General features: G+C 32.5%; 2 protein-coding genes across 3 annotated transcripts in view; both read left to right on the top strand.

Moving 5' to 3' along the window:
• The first annotated feature begins 1056 nt into the window (after positions 1-1056).
• Positions 1057-18173, top strand: part of axo (axotactin) — a 32124-nt gene continuing 15007 nt past the window's right edge. The window contains exons 1-11 of one of the 2 annotated variants that reach the window (XM_053750177.2): positions 1057-1335; positions 1954-2082; positions 2397-2616; positions 3849-3985; positions 10254-10405; positions 10638-10701; positions 10972-11256; positions 12624-12730; positions 13427-14041; positions 14571-14751; positions 15887-16004. In XM_053750177.2, coding sequence (XP_053606152.1) covers positions 1977-2082; positions 2397-2616; positions 3849-3985; positions 10254-10405; positions 10638-10701; positions 10972-11256; positions 12624-12730; positions 13427-14041; positions 14571-14751; positions 15887-16004 — 1985 coding nt within the window. In that variant the 5' untranslated portion in view covers positions 1057-1335; positions 1954-1976. The remainder of the gene's footprint in view (positions 1336-1953; positions 2083-2396; positions 2617-3848; positions 3986-10253; positions 10406-10637; positions 10702-10971; positions 11257-12623; positions 12731-13426; positions 14042-14570; positions 14752-15886; positions 16005-18173) is intronic. The other variant, XM_053750176.2, reaches the window with a different exon arrangement.
• LOC128672786 (uncharacterized) lies at positions 4157-6315 on the top strand. The gene has a single exon (XM_053750179.2). It carries the CDS (start codon positions 5161-5163, stop codon positions 6313-6315), a length of 1155 nt encoding a protein of 384 aa, XP_053606154.1. The 5' UTR covers positions 4157-5160.

Below are 18173 nucleotides of genomic sequence, written 5' to 3'. Positions count from 1 at the left end.
AATTATGTTTAACTAAATAATTTTCGACAGTCGGTGAAATGTGTATTTAATTTCTTTTAACGCCAACTCATGTATTTTGCAAAAAAATATTCTTTCTTTCGGAACACTAAATTATATGCCAAATAACAACTAAATAAAATTATTTCAGTAAAACATAACTTCAAAATTAGATTCACAAACACATGGCCTCATTTTCGTGTAAATCACGAAACCCTTTCAGCGCAGTGCAGATTAAATTGGCACTCATTACCAATTAACAAGATAATTAAATTAAAGACCCATGTCAAATGGTTTATTCGATAAATGCAATGTTAATTAAACACGCCGCATTGCCGCTACGTACTGCACTGAATGCATTGCACATGGAGTGTAAATTATTTGGAATTATAACAAAATAGTTCCACAAAGTACAACAAGAGAACAGATAAATTAAGTAATCTCTCGAATTGATTACTGAGACATTTGAAATTTGTTTAATTTCCAACAACATATCAGTCAGGTTACTGATTTGTTATAGTAAGCATGGGGGTTACCACGTGGTAAGGAAAAAAGTCGATGTTGCTATGTCGATAAAATTCCCATCTAAAACTTAGTTCCCTGACGTATTAATTTCAAAATAAACATTAACAATGATATAATCTAATTTCTATAAAGAGAATACTTCTACTACTACTAACTACTAATACTAATAAATATGATGCCCGCTTAATTTTAGAAGTAGTGATTTGGCGTAGCAATACAAGATAACTAAGTAATCAGATCGATGGGATTCGTTGCATTTCGTTTTCAAGTAAAAAAACTATGCCGTTACCTGGCACTGGCAGAAAAGGCAAAAAGTGGCTTTATGGCAGTGGAAATAACCGGGAAAACGCTCAGACTTGAGAGAACCATGGAAGTAACTATAGGGTTACATGCAAAGCTAATCAAAGATAAGCATATCGATTTCTATGAACCGCTCATTTAACCTCTCCTCTGAAGTCCTGTGTCCTTATCCTGGGAACAACACTGACACACGAGGACAAATTGTATCTGTTATTACATGTCGTTAAAGTCCTCAGTGCTGTGCGGTTGACTGGGGACGTGCAAGTCCTTGCACCGTCAGACACTTTTAAGAATAAAAGACTTTTTATTTTTTAAATCGCGCACTGGCCACTAATAGAGGTTTGTCTGTGAAAATTTAAATAATTAAAAAGAAAATAACAAAACTACGCGCGCGAATATGAGCTTCTGTTTTTGTTGTATTTTATTATATTAGGTAGTGAAAATGTTTTATCATGTGAAAGTTGATTGTTAAGTGAAGTATAAATTGGATGAAATCAAGTTATATTATTTTGTGTAAGTATTTTTATCTATTATTGAACATCGTATCATTTTCTCTTAGTTCCTTTACAAAATAAAAAAATGGAAGAAATTAAAACGAAACCATCACGGATTAGTCGCGTAAAATGTTCAACTTTTTCAATGGGATTAAGAAAATTACGAGAAAAGTGTTAGTGAAAATAGATTTGTTTTTTTTATTATTGTCACAATTTTTTTTAAAGATTCTAAATCAAAAACTGGTCTCAAAAATGGATACCTCAAACCATTGTAGTATCTCGAGACAACGGAGCTGTTACTTCAGCCAATTTAGCGCTATAACTTATCCACTTTGAGTTGAACCTGGCCATTCGCATACTATACAAGTAAAGCACGGTCAAAATATACTGGCCTAACCCAACCGGCCCACACTACGCTCTCTGATTCCGAATTTCCGCTCAATACCCTACATGAATACTAAAGACTCAATTTTGAACCCTAAATTTTAACCAAAAGGTTCAAATTACAAAGCAGAATATTCTAAAGAATCATAGTCTGATTAAGGATTGCAAGATCAAGGATATTCCATTTCCTTTTTGGCGAAATTGATTCTTAATAGGAAAAAAATACGAGATATATTTGCATAATTTGTTGTAGATAAATGAACCCAATCGAGCAAGATGTCGCTGCTTGGAAGAGGATTAAAATCGATAATACTTTTTATTTTGCTTCGAACAGCTGATGTTCGATGCAGCTTGCCCGTCGATTTAGCTTCTGAGGAAAAAGGTACAAGGTCAACACTATACAATATAATTGAATCATTTAGAAAATATATTTCCAGTTAATATTATTGTATTCCCCGAGGAATCTACTTATATACACCGAATTTCAACTTTCTGCGCCCAGTAGTTTCAGCTTTGCTTAGTCTTTAATTTTTATACAAAAACGTTAGTCTAAAATAGAAGCGTATTATTTATCTATAGCAAGTTACTGACATGTCAGTAAACTATATACCAGATCTTTTTAAATTGTACAGTTTTCTCACAGGGTACAAAGATTAGTTACTCACATACTTTTTCATAAAAATTTAAATTTTTCAGTACTCCCTCTCACCACTCTAGCCCTGACTTCCACATCTTCCGTCGCCACAACCGTCAATGTATCAACGACTTACGCCACAGTGATACCACCTATCCCTCCCAGTGACAGAGATAGATTCCTGACCTTCGCAGAATCAGGCCACCACCGCACTTTCATGTTTGCTAAGGATAACACCTTTATTCAGCTGGACGGAAATATTATACAAAGGTTTCAATTGAGGTAAGCCGTTGACAGAAAGTAATTCCTGGATTTTAAAAAAAATTACAAAAGTAGGTAAATAATGATATAGTCAAATCGGTTTCAGTTTTCCACTAACTAAGGTTTTTAACTAAGGTTGGGATTGATAGATTTAAATGATGTTGCTGATAGTAGTGTCAAATGTTAGTTTGTTAATAATCTGATGGCTTTCATAATTGAGAACGTCATATCAAAAATCTAATTTGTATATATAGACACAATTGGTTTTGTTCCAACTAGTCACAATAGATATTTTTTTGTAATGTCCAAAACAAAAATTTATATGAAGCTAGTATGACAGTGACGTCACAATTTTGGAGTTCCCTAATTCAAAATGTGTTCCCTAATTACTTAAGTCAGAAAAAAATAAATAGTAAAGCGTAATTAACGAAACTGGCGAATCAAAGCGATATATCAAGTAAGATTATTTAAATACCTTAATACATTTTATTTTGAGTATATTGTGCCAAAAGATACTCAAATTAAATATATCCGTTCAATGAATATTTTCATATCATCCTATATTACATAAAAGGAAATCAAGAGATATTTTTACTTTCCCTTATTTGTGTTCTTAAACTTTCAACTACCAACTACTGTTTTAATAAATATATGGAACTTTTAACAGTTATATCTAGAGGCAAATAAAATAATGACTTAATGGTTGACATCAATCCTTATACAGCTGACATTTATAGGACGTGTATTTGAAAGCCATAGTTGTATATTTGAGAGCAATGTATTGTGTATCTCGTTTTGTTGAATTCAATAAATCTTAAGTACATAATTGTTGGTTTCATAAACTATTGCGTGATATACTCCTTGTATTAAAAAATTGCGAATGCTGTGGGTAATTTTGATACGACCCGAAATTATCGAAATATTAACGAAATAGATTTCATTTACAATGAAAGTCAAAATGATGCATAATTTATTGATGATCTCTGTGTATTGTGATAACCTATTATGTCAACATAATTAAAAAACTTTTGAATATAATTTCTCAAAATAATAACAAAAGAAGCGTAACAATCTATTCTGATATAATGATATACTTGTAAGAGCTCTAGCCATCGTTATAGGAGAGATAATAGAAAGAGAAGGACTTAAAAATAATCTTAAGAATAAAATAAAATGCGTAGAGTTACTTGGATTTTGAGTATTTGATAGAAAAAAATCAGATGTTTGCAATTATTGCATTTATATACTTTCAGGCTATGTCGAGAAATATCCTTCAAATTTCGCACAAGACTGCCCCATGGACTGCTTGTTTATCATAATGTTAAGAATCCTGTCTTCAAAATGCAGCCCTATGCTTTATACGTTATTGTCGAGAAAGGTGAACTTAAAGGTAACATTTATATAATTTGATACTAATATACATTCCTTTTGTTGTATTGCATAATCATCCCTGACCTCCTTACAAACACCCTTTTTATAAGTGTTAATTACTAGCTAGAAATTCGCTTAATAGATCTAGGTACGCAAGGTCAAACCATATTACCCCTTTGTATTTTGAACAAGCTAATAAAAAAACAGTATTGTGAGGTTAGACTAAGTACCTATTTAATCTTCTATTATGTTAATCTTTGTACCACCTATATAATTGTGTTATTCCTTCAAATATAGTAGTATTATTCGAGCATTCACTCGTTTCATTTACCTGACTACGTCACACCCTTATATGGCGACCCTGCCTATGGAATCTTCCACCGCGCCGCGAATTTGAGACGTTACTCGTGTAATCGTTAATAAGGACAATGGAAAAGTACCAGTTCTATCTTTGTTTCGGACTAAACGCTAGTGTACACGTGAATAAAAAATTTCACAAAAATAATGGGCTCCCCACAGTCTAAAGAAGAAACCCTGGTCATCCAGAATGCTGCGGCTGGCGATAATAAAGCAACTACAGAACAAATTCGCTTTCATATGAGCACCACAAATATTATCCTGTGTGTTATCCTGTTAATTATACTGTGTGGCGTGCTGTTCTTCATATATCGACTATATAGAAAATGCCATAGAAAATGGATTGTTAAGGAGATAAATCGGGCGACTATAAGAAGATCACTTTTCCGGCGACAGTTGGAAGACCTTAACCCACCCCAAAAAATCTATTCAAAAGAAATGGTGTAAAAAATAAATAAAAATAAAAGTGCATAAATATATTTCAAAAGTGAAAATTTATTATATAAAAATAAATATTAAAAAAAAAAAAAAAAAAAAGTGAAAATAATAAAATACAATAATCTACTTAAAAAAAAAAAAAAAAGTATCTTAAATATATAATCAAATATCCTAATAATAATTTTATGTACGAGATATAGGTCACCGGTAAGGAATGCAGCGACTTTCCATATACGGACGGACGGATGATGCACTGTGACTGAACTTTGGACTTGATAGTGTTAATTGTAATCGCGATTATATTTTAAAGTCTATTTTTATTTATTTTTTAATGTGTTATGTTCTTTATGTGCACAGGTACAAGAATATTTTACTCTACGTTATGGTGGTAAGTGACTAATGGAAACTATTATATCATTGTATGAGGAATTAAAGAAAATTAGAGTATATTTAATTAAATTAGGAGCCAGTCGAAGAACGGAAAAAGTGTTAGTAAACAAATTAAATGAGATTAATGCAATCTATGAGAAATATGAGACGTGGCTGATAGGTTTTGAAGAAAAACTTAAGAGAAAATATTATAGTTCGGATGATATTATATTAATCAAAAATTATTGTAGTCGATTTTTAGAGTTACATGAAAATATTTTAGTGTTGTGTAATAGTGATAAGCCGAAGTCATCGTTCAACATGAATTCTTTTGATTTAAAAACGGCGTTAAATCTTTTACCTATTATGACAAATGAGGAGTCGAATACAAAACAGTTGATTGATAACATTGAATATTATAATACTTTATTGAAAGAAGATACATGTAAACAAAATTTAATTAATTTCGTATTAAAAAGTAGGCTTTCTCCTGAAGCTAAGTTAAAATTAAAATCAAAATATGAATCAGTTAATGAGTTAATTATTGATATGAGAAATGTATTATTGTGTAAGAAAGCTGCAACGGCAATACAAAATAAATTACAAAAAATTAGACAAAATGACTTGTCAATTGCTGACTATGGTAAAGAAATAACGGAACTATTTGTTGATTTAACGATAACGCAAGCTGACGGGAATGATCAATGCTATAAAATATTAAAACCTATTAATGAAAAAATGGCTGTTAAGCAATTTGCTGACGGCTTGCGTAATCGTCGACTTAGTACGATTATTTCTGCCAGGAATTATAGTTCACTTAAAGATGCTGTACAGGCAGCCCAAGATGAAGAAGTATCAATTCCTTCAACATCTGGAGAAATCATGGGTATGTACAAGAAACCATACCATAATAAATATTTCAACAATGGTTCAAATTATTATAGAAGCTGGCGTGGAGGACGTTGCCGCTATCCTGTACATAGAGGAAGAGCTCGAGGACAGCAAGCAGCTCATCTAGCTTCTCGAGGACAAGGGTCACGAGGTCAGTACACGCGAGGAAGTAGCGGAGGTCCACAGCAGAGAGGTAAATTTTTTAATTCAACTAGAGGAAATCAAGGGATGCGTAATAATCGTAATATTCATTTAATGCATGATAATGATAATAATAATTTCGAAAAAATTTGAAGAGTCAGAACTTTCTTTGAATCAGTTTTTTCGTGAGGAATAGTGAAAAATTTATTTTAGCCAGTGATAGTAATTGTTATATTTCTTTACTTTCATCATCATGTAATAATTATAACAAAAAATATTTTTTAGTAGATTCTGGAGCATCAATATCGGCATGTACGTATAAACATGCTATAGAATGTAACATTCCAATCCATAAGGAGAATGTAACAGTCAACGGTTTAGGTGGAAGTGTACAAGCAATAGGATACTTATTTTTACCATTAACTTTTAATAATGAAACATTCAATCATAAGTTTTTTGTTTTTCAAAATTTACCAATTAAAGGAAGTGGAATTTTAGGCCGTGATTTTTTAAATAGATGCAAAGCTCAATTAGACTTCAGTAAAAATACTTTGACATTATTTATTAATTCGAAAATTACTTTACCTTTAATAAATACATGTAATGTTATTTTTGAGATCCCAGCTAGAAGCGAGTCAATACATTTTATACATACGGACATTAATGAAGATTGTGTCATATTATCTCAAGAAATAAAACATGGTATATTTTTAGCAAGTTCCATATGTTCACCAAAAGATGGATTGATTCCTGTTAGAATACTTAATGTTACTGAAAATGATGTTCAACTCACAGAAATAAATCCAAAAATTGATAAAGTTAGTAACTATAATATTTGTGAATTTGAAAAGTCAACGACCGATTCAAATAGAGTGAAAAAACTTTTCTCATTAATGAAATTGCAACATTTAAATATTGAGGAACAAAAAACTATTGAGAACATTTGCGCTAAATATTCAGATATATTTTACCTCCCTGGTGATAAATTAAGTACTACTGATGTATACACACATACTATTTCTGTCAAACCTAATACAAATCCAATCTTTTCAAAACAATATCGTTTGCCATACTCTCAAAAGGACGAAATTAATTATAAAATGTTAGAGGAAGGGATAATTGAACCTAGCAAGAGCGATTGGTCTAGTCCAATACTGTTAGTACCTAAAAAATCAGATTCAACAGGAGACAAAAAATGGAGGCTTGTCGTAGATTATAGGAAATTGAATAATCAGATTGAAGACGATAAATTCCCACTACCAGATATTACTGAAATTCTGGACTCGTTGTCAGGTAGCATTTATTTCACACATTTAGACTTGCATCAAGGATACTATAATGTTAATTTAGATGAAAACAGTAGAAAATTTACAGCTTTCCATTCAGGACAGTATCAGATGACACGTATGCCAATGGGACTTAAAACTAGCCCAAGTTCATTTTCCAGAATGATTACATTGGCAATGGCTGGTCTAAATTATGAAAAATGTCTAATTTATTTAGATGACTTAATTGTTTTTGGCCGTAATTTAACAATTCATAATAAAAATTTACAAGATGTTTTTGAAAGATTACGTCAGGTCAATTTAAAATTGAACCCAGTAAAATGCGATTTTCTTAAAAAAGAAATTTTGTATTTAGGTCATGTGATTTCTAATGAAGGTATAATGCCGGATCCTGCAAAAATATCTGCAGTACAAAATTATCCAGTTCCTACAAATTCAGACGAAGTAAAAAGATTTGTAGCTTTCACGAATTACTATAGAAAATTCATACCAAAATTTGCAGAAATCGCATATCCTTTAAATAAATTAACTAGAAAAGGCGTACCATTTGAATGGAATACCGAAAGTCAAAACTCTTTTGAAAAACTAAAAGAACTACTAATAAGCCCACCTGTGTTACAGTATCCCGATTTTTCGGAACAAAATAAATTTATAGTACAAACTGATGCTTCAAATAATGCTATAGGAGCAATTTTATCAAACAAAAATGGACGACCAATAGCTTATGCTAGTAGGAGCTTAAATAAAGGTGAAAAGAATTATCCAGTGATAGAAAAAGAATTGCTAGCAATAGTATGGGCTGTGAAGTATTTTCGTCCATATTTATATGGGCGCCCATTTAAAATACTGACAGACCATAAACCACTAGTATACTTGTTCAATATGAGAGATCCTTCGAGTAGGCTCATGAAATTTAGAATCATATTAGAGGAATATAATTTTGAAGTAGAATATGTTAAAGGTTCTGAAAATGCAGCTGCAGATGCATTGTCTAGAATCACATTAAATGATTTAAAAGAAATGCACGAAAGTGTTATTAATGTTATGACAAGAGCGGGCGCAAGAAAATTAAATAAACTAGATTCATCGGTAGATATGGATGCTTTAGACTTGAGGCCTGATCAACCAAAGGTCGTAAGTACCCATATAAGACCGAAAGAATCAGTAGAATTAAAACTTATTGATATTAAGGGACTAAAACAATTTAAAAAAGAGGGAATTATCACAAAAGAAAATAAAATATTATGCTATATTGAAAGTAAAAGAACAATTTATGTGAAATTTCTAGATTCTCAATCACAAATGACGCGAGGCGAATTTGTGAGAGATTTAGATAATTTTTGTAATTTATTAAAGTTAGAAGAAATATACATATTAAAGAGTAAAGATAATGAAATTTTTATAGAAAAATTATTAGATAAAATAAAAAACGATAAGAATAGGTCCGGACCGCGTATAAGTATTTTAAGTAATGTAAAAAGAATTGAGAATAAACATGATAGAAAAATAATTTTAAATGATTTTCATCTCTTGCCTAGCAGTGGCCATGCTGGTATGAGAAGAATGTCAAACAACATAAAGAAATATTATTTCTGGCCTGGTATTGATAAAGATGTTAGAGAATTTGTAAAACGTTGCGACAGTTGTCAACGTCAAAAACATTCAATACCAAAGAAAGAACCAATGGAAATTACTAGTACAGCGCATACTGCATTTGAAAAAGTATTCTTAGATCTTGTTGGTCCTTTGGAAAGAGATAATGATAATTATTCTTATATACTAACGTGTCAATGCGAACTGACAAAATATGTAGAAGGTTATCCCTTAATTTCCAAAAAAGCTGATGAAGTAGCAAGATCGTTTGTTAATAATTTTATTCTCAGGTATGGTGTGCCAAAATGTATAGCTACAGATAGAGGGAAGGAGTTTTTATCAGAAATTTTTCAAGAGGTATGTAAATTATTAAATATTAAACAACTCAACTCAACAGCCCACCATCACGAGTCCATAGGAGCTCTGGAAGTCACTCACAAACATTTGAATGCGTTTCTACGTATTCAAACAGAGAATCACCCGGAGATGTGGAGTAAGTGGATTCCTTTTTGGTGTTTCTCTTACAATACAGGAGTTCATACTGAAACAGATTTCACCCCGTACGAGTTGGTGTTTGGTAAGAAATGTTCTCTCCCTAGTAATCTGACAAATGATGTAGAACCTCTTTATAATTATGAGAGCTATCCACATGAATTGAAATACCGTTTGCAACTTTCTCAAAAAGAGGCTAGAAATAATTTGTTAAGAAGTAAGATAAATAGAAAGTATGTGTATGACAAAAATATTAATCCTGTAAGCTATAAGGAAAATGATTTAATTTTAGTAAAAAATAATACACCTAGTAATAAATTAGATAATATATATTTAGGCCCTTATAAAGTTATTAAGGACATACCACCAAACGTAGAGATAATAAATAAGTATGGTAAAATAGACATTGTACATAAAAACCGTACAAAACCTTATTATAAAACGTAAAAAATAGATTATATTTTATCAATTTGACTGTAAAATAAAAAATATATTATATAAATTCATTTTTTTTTTCAATAAGTGCGGTGATGTGAGGTTAGACTAAGTACCTATTTAATCTTCTATTATGTTAATCTTTGTACCACCTATATAATTGTGTTATTCCTTCAAATATAGTAGTATTATTCGAGCATTCACTCGTTTCATTTACCTGACTACGTCACACCCTTATAGTATAATCAGTTCAGGTATTTTATGGAAAATACTGCATTCTTTCAGTCGTCCATGTATTCGGGAAGCACTTAACATCGGTAACAGTTGGTCGAGCTCTTAACCGCGATCAATGGCACAATGTGGTGGTAACTATAGATGTTCACGGAGCGAGGCTGATCGCAAAGGTTGATCAGCTCAAGGAGGAGGTGTATCTGAAGGTATGATAGACAGATATAAAATATAAGAACTCGGTATGATAGAAAGAATAAGAAATAAGAACTTTTTATTGCACCATTTACAGAAGAAACATAGGTTGTAACTAGGTATTTAAATATACATCAGCGCAAAGCCGGACTTATCAAAAAGGTTTATATATATTCCTTACTCTTAACACAGTCAAAACTTTTATTTCTCAAATTTACGAACTGTAAAATAAGATTTACTTTTCAGGGCCTCAGTTTTGATACAAATTATGGAATCACTGACAATCTAACTTCAGTCATACTAATAGGAGGTATGTTCCAATTATCATCATATTTTTACAAATATTCTGTTGCTTACTATCAGTTGCCATTTTTATGGCATGTATTTTATTCTACATTATAATTGTTAGGTCTTGTGATTTTACCTACTTGTGCCTTGTCATGACATCTCTGTTATTACATTTGTATGTTTAACGAAGTAGTAAACTCCTGTGATCTCATTATTTAAGTACATCATATTAAATTTTTTAAATCAATGCAATATTATGTCTAACTAATGAACCTATTTGATACATTTCCAGGACTAAGTTCAGAAGAAAAACTTCACGGAGTTAAATACATAATAGAATCGTTTGTTGGCTGCATCAGCGACATGGTCCTCAGTTCAGGCAAGGCCGCTTCGGACCTTCTGCCTATAGTACCCCTCATTGCTACTAAACACGAAAACGTTAAAGAAGGATGCATAGACAAATGTAGGACGATGGAGAACTTATGTTTTGAAGGATCGAGGTGTATCAATGAATACAACGGCTATAGATGCGATTGTTTTGGCACATTGTATGAGGAGCAACTCTGCGATGTTTACAGTAAGTTGCTTACATATTTATTTTATTTTGTCTTGTGAAATAAATTCAAGTTTTTAGATCTACCTTAACCTTATACATGTAAACACGTGAAGCTATATATATTTTTGGAAATATACAGCTTCACATGTTATATTTTTTTGGAAATAAAGTTAGTTTCTCAAATTTTTCTGTCTTGCTTGAAGAAAATTACTCAGAACACAAACCATGTCCATTGTCCAATCTAAATTAAGATTTAGCTTTTTAAAAAGGAAAAAGTTGTAAGTGAAATATCTGCAAGAATCATTTAATACCTACTCTACTTTCATTGACTCGACATTTTTAGCTCATTACCTACGTGGTTGGAAAAAAATAAGTATAATGTATTTCTTTTTCCAATCACTAAACGGATATGGATGATGTTGTCAGATTAAGATAAGAAATTAAAACAGCCAGTCATTCACATTTTGCTAAAGCCATCCTTGTACATCGAATTTGGTTATACAACTTTTAATATTGTTGTTGGCAATTAAAAATCTTATGTAATTCCTCATTATCCACCTGGCTTTAACTTAATTACAAATCTAAGTATAATTATTATCGACGAAATTAACCGCTTTTTGTTTATTTTTAAACATCCGTGAGAGATTTTTAAAAAGTGAATCGATTGACAATAAATCAACGAAAGTAATAACAGTGGTCATTATAACAGACGGTACAGTGCGTGTAAGCAAGACATGCAATATTATTGGTTAATAATACAACCACATGAATATTCTATTTTCAAAAGTCTTATAAAATTGTAGGTGTACGTGGTACACAATGCTGGTAAATTCCTTTACAATTTTACACATAATGATTAGTGCAACTTTAAACCGTTGTGTGCTGGCTGATTTAAAAACGTAAGACTTTGATAATAAGTAAATTACAAAAAACGAATTTAGACTCTTACTTACTTAAAGTAATTTAATTTAATTATAACGTAATTTTTAACTTAGTAACCTTCAACCAGGAAGTTTCATATTTCTCTCTAACTGTATCCGAAGTCTTGAGTTTTTATTTATATTACCAAACAGGCAACGGCCGTGATGGTAAGTGTGTTGCCGACCTTGTGCCCACTGCCTCAATCATTCAAATCAGTTCACTCAATGGGAGACTTTTCTACATATATACAATTTATCTGTTAAATTACGCCCGACCATTCTTCTGACTTTCAATCGTTAGCTATCTCTAGTAGTCTAAAATGTGGACAGTACTTGCGTTTCATGAAATCGTCATCATTAAGAAACAATTTCAGCTTCGGTCGTAATTAAACAAATAATATTATATGTACTACACGCGCAATCTATCGACTTTCTCGAATAATATTTTGATTATCGATTACGTGACAGCGGCGACGGTGCTCACACTACGAGGCTCCAGTTATGTCTCTTATCGCATTTACGACTGGAAAGACAGAGTCCACTCGACTAACACTCGAGTCAGCCTACATTTTAAGGTAAATCGATTCATTATGCAATGAAATTATAAATACATATAATACAGGACCTCTGTGTTCTTAGCAACTTTGTTTTATTATAAAAAAACGATTCCTTTTAAAAGTACAGTATGGATGTAATGTATATTTCTTTTGAAGTCTTACCATCTTTAAAGCTATTTTAAATTTCTGAAAACAGTTCTAGTTATCTACTAACGCAGATGATTAAGATAGAATCTTTCTATCTTATCTAGTTATATTGAACGAAGTTTATTATACAATAAAATCCATCTTACTAGAGATTTAAAAATTAGAACGACTATTTCATCTATCGAATTAAGAAAATGTTACGATGCAATAATTTATTTTATTAAACCTACATTTATTTATTTTTTACATTAATACTTAAACTCAGTGATGTTCTTGTAATTTCCGTATCCAGTAGTAGTGTTGTAATGACGGAACTTGGTATAATTTTCATTTACTCCTTACCTTATAAGTAAGTTTTTATGGCTGCTCAATTAAGCATGTGAATAAATATAGTGTTTTGTTATAGTCATTTTCACGTTTAGTGCGCACATTACACACTTAACACATTTTACTTACTTACTTCAACTCCAATATTGTAGAACATTTCTACAATTAAGCTAAAATCGGTTATTTGTCTAGACTATAACGTTTTATTGCACTAGGTTCCTTATAAGAATAATTTTGCAGACCCGGTTTGATGACTCAGCGCTGTTTTATGCCAGCGGTCAAATTGATGACAAATATCACTACATTGCTCTTTCTATACACCAAGAGAAGGTCGCTATACAAATAAACCTCGGCAATGGTCCTATTGACGACTACATCGGCTATAAAGTCAATAACAACCAATGGCATAATCTCACTGTTATATTACAAGAAAAGAATGTCTTTGTATATCTTGACGATGTTATAGAAGTCTATGAAGTCCCTGGAGATGCTAAATACGTTTGTATAGATCCCGAAATTTACATATGTGGAGGTCCAGATTTGCATAAAATGAAAGGATTAAGGTCTTTCAACAATTTTGCTGGGAATTTGAAATATGTATATTACAATGATGTGTCTATTCTATATGAACTGAAACAGAATAACACCAAAGTGCATTATATAGGCGTATTGGACCCAGAATTCAAAGAAATTGATATAGAAGTGATTCCAATAACATACCCGTTTGCGACTTCCCATATTTGGTGGCCATTGAATCAGAGTAACAGCATAAACTTGATATTTGACTTCAAGACGAGTAAGAATATGGCGGTGCTGGCTTATAGCCAGATCACCTCTGGCCAAGGGTATTGGGAGGTAAGATATGATTATATACAGCTTTTATGGCATTGTATAATCTAGCCTACGCAGTACTTCAATAACTTTTCCTGGTTTATGCACGCATTTACGCAATTCTTTTTACACCGGTTTGTTTGTATGAAAATTATTTAAGAAATAAACTAACACATTAATTATCTGTCCCAAATTTACTTTCAACCTGTTTAATAATATATTGATAGCCAGACCTTTTTAATTTTATACGAGATATTCATTAGGTAGTTAATTTAAAACAAGGACATTTCGAAAGTTCTGATACTTTCAATCTTAATTCAAGGTATTTTTGCGTAATAAATATATGATAGAATAGATTTTGCCCACGGCTTGGCCCGCGTGAGTTTTTCATCTACCCTATAATGTTCTCCGTAGTTCTAAAACTCTCACTTTGGCAAACATTTAAGTATGCGTCAAAAATAATAAATGTGGATTAGAATTAGTTAGGATTAATGATTACAGAAAGATATTTCCTGTTCTTAATTTAATAAGTTTTTTCGTTGGTTTCATTTAGGTAAGGATGGTAAAAGAAGAAATAAGATTTGAATTAGTACCAGACGTAGGCAAGAACGTTACAGTACTCAAATCAGTGAAATTTAATGTAAGCAACGATTGGCATACAGTGGAGTTGGACTATCGGAAAGGAAGAATCAAGTTGACCGTGGATCATCATAACAAACATGCCCAGATGTTTGGTGAGTAGTTTTTATATTTTTTTTCCAAGACCCTAGTATTGGGCCTAAAGTAAGAGTCTAGGCTGAACAGAAAACTGTTTAGTATTTACTTAAAATATACACTTTAATAACATATAACACAATTAAAATAGTTTTGTCTATATATACATATATAGAAATTAAAATATAATATAAATTAAAAAGTTACTTATTTACTCATTGAAATACAAAAATGTGCGAATTTTAATAGGTACTGAAGAAAAAGTATAACTTAGAAATATCTTTACTTACATTCATATAGACATAGACAAACAGACGCAAAATTATAAGCGAAGTATAATTTTACACACTACATCCAGCTGACCATAGTTTTATGTGCAAAAACTATTTGCATCTCCTCACTTCACGTGACAAAAATGGTATTTTTTTAAATAGACACACTTAAGTGGTACAAGCTAAAACTTCATTTACAACGTTTAAATTGCTCGCGCACTCAATGGTGTTAAGTCCATCTTTAAAGTATGTTTCATTTAAATCTAAGGTTAGATAAATCGTCTATTAGAGTTTTATTACCGATTAATTAACCAGTGGATTATTTACATTCATTTGCCTAATTAAGCTTAATTACAGCCCTCGAAGCGGTGGTGCTGTAATGGTTAAGACGCCCGCCTGTGGATCGAAAGGTCCCAGGTACGAATCCTACTCGTGCCACATGAGTTAATACACCAATCTGACGCATGTATAGTAGTTTTCATAGACCACCACTTGCTTCCGGTGAAGGAAAATATCGTGAGGAAACCTGCACACTGGTTGATTCTTATTAACTTGTGTGTGAAATGGAGAAGGCAATGGCAAACCACTCCATTAATAATGCCAAGAAAGTTGTGTGTGTTTCATACCACGTAACGACCAAGACCCTCAGCCATGAGGAATACAACTATGAAGAAGAAGATAGCCTGCTTACTACCGGACCGCTTTGAGTAGTTACAAAAATAGTTTAAAAATATTTCGACACGGTCTTACCGATTCAACTCATGAATCGAATTCGAAATTAAACTTTCAAAGGTATTGTTTTTAAGTCTAATAAAAATTCACCGGTGGAATTTTGTATGTTATGAATTCACAGAAGATGTTCAAATGTTTTCTTCTTTTTCAGGCTTGGATTTTCAACTGCAAGACAAAATAGTGATCGGCAGCGGACTGAAATCAGCTAATCTTGGACTGATTGGTTGCATGAGGAACATCAAAATTGACGGACTTCTCATCGAACCGAGGTTTGTAAATCTGTTATAAACAGAGCTCTTATTTCAGGTTAGCGTTACACCGCTACTTGTTTTTTTTTGCTTTTAAAATTTTATTGATTTATATTATGTTAGTATATGTTTTCTACACGCCATCGCAACTGCGACCGCGAGAAGAGTTCTTGTTTGTTTGTTTGTTTGTTTGTTTGTAAACTCTTTATTGCACGAAGAAAACACATACAAAGAAAGCAGTGAAATAAAGAAAGAACGCGTACAAGGGCGGACTTATCCCAGAAAGGGATTTCTTCCAGTTAACCAAGTATTTGAAAGGAAAAAAATTCAACACACAAAGTAAGGTAGCATAAGATAAACGTGCAAAGTGAAGAAAAAAGAAGTACACGAAACATCAAGTATCAACAAGCAATGAAAACTTAAATAAGTATACTTTATTAAAACTACACACAATAAGTACAAAAACAAAATAATAAAAATATAATAAAACCATATATAAATACTAATATAAATAATTAATTATAACACTCAAATATCTGAGGCCTGTTCAAAGTGTCCCTTCAGCTGGGATTTAAAAGAGGCAAGTGAGGGAGCCACCTTTATTCCAAGAGGAAGACTGTTCCACAGTTTCGCAGCACGCACAGAGAATGAGAGAGCAAAGGTCCGAGATGCACAAGAAGGAATTTGTAACTTAGGAACATTACAAGACCGTAAGCGGCTATCAACATCACGGAAAGAGAATTTTTCATGAAGGTATTCAGGGAAAGACGGGTTAAAAAGAACATTGTACAGAAGAGAAAGAATATGTAAGTTATGGCGAAGGCGGATGGGCAGCCAATTTAACTGACGACGAAAGTCAGAAACATGGTCAAATTTGCGAAGACCGAAAATAAAGCGAATGCCCTGATTCTGCAATCGTTCCAGCCTATCATACTGCTCCTCCGTGACATCCAAGAAGGCAACATCAGAGTAGTCAAGAAGAGGAATAAGAAGAGATTGAATAAGGAGAGTTTTAGTGACAGTGGGAAGAAAAAACTGCAACCGGCGAAGAGCATGAAGTGAAGCAAAAATTTTGCGGCTAATCTCATCAATGTGCTGGGTCCAAGAAAGCGTCTCGTCCATGATGATGCCAAGATTCTTAACAAAAGGAGATAAAGGAATGGTTTTGTTGTCAAGAACAAGATCGGGCACCACCAGATCTTTAAATTTATTAATATAAAAAGGACTACCTATAACAATGGCCTGAGATTTTCCGGCGTTAACTAAAAGCCCGAACTGATGAGACCAAGTCGCAATTTTATTCAAGTCCGAATTAATGGTGGAGAAAGCGTCCTGAATGTTTTCTAACGGGGCAGCTGAGTATATTTGAAGGTCATCAGCGTATAAATGAAATTTTGAGGAGAGAGAATTCGTGATGCCATTAATAAAAATCGAGAAAAGAATAGGAGAAAGTATGCCACCCTGAGGAACACCGGCAGAGAGATCATACCAGTCCGATAAACAGTCATTAAGTAGAACACATTGACGACGTCCGGTCAAATAAGACTTAAACCAACTAAGGGATAAAGGAGAAAAATTCAACTTATTCAAGAGGGCGATAAGAATGTCGAAATCCACAGTGTTGAATGCACTGGTAAAGTCTAAAAGAACAAGGACAGTCAGAAATTTCTTATCAATATTTGCCCGAATATCATCCGTGATCTTAACCAGCGCAGTAGTGGTGCTATGACCATTCCTAAAACCAGATTGAAAGGCGCTCAAGTGGTTGAAGCAAGAAAGATGGGAACTCAGTTGCTGATGAACATGATGCTCGATGATTTTGGAAAGTAAAGGAAGGATGGAGATAGGACGAAGGTCACAAGGGCTAGATGGATTAAGTTTTTTAGGAAGGGGAATTATATGGCCGAGCTTCCAGGCGGATGGGAAAACACCAGAAGAAATTGAACAGTTTATTATGTTAGTAATTAATGGGGCAATAAGCAAAGCAATAGGTTTGATCATCTCCAAACATATACCATCATTGCCTACTGCTTTGGACTTAATGGAGTTGATGAATTTGACAACTTCATCACTCGATATGTTATTAATGCAGAATAGAGGAGAATTAGAGAAAGGTTTAGCAGAAATGCCATCCAAGGTTGCCTGCTTAGTTGTGGAGGAAAGAGAAGAAGGAGGAGTACAGAAATGTTT

Source organism: Plodia interpunctella, chromosome 10 (genome assembly GCF_027563975.2).
Source record: "Plodia interpunctella isolate USDA-ARS_2022_Savannah chromosome 10, ilPloInte3.2, whole genome shotgun sequence".
Classification (NCBI taxonomy): domain Eukaryota; kingdom Metazoa; phylum Arthropoda; class Insecta; order Lepidoptera; family Pyralidae; genus Plodia; species Plodia interpunctella.
Note: the sequence above shows the minus strand (reverse complement) of the source record. Positions and strands in the feature narration are given on the sequence as shown.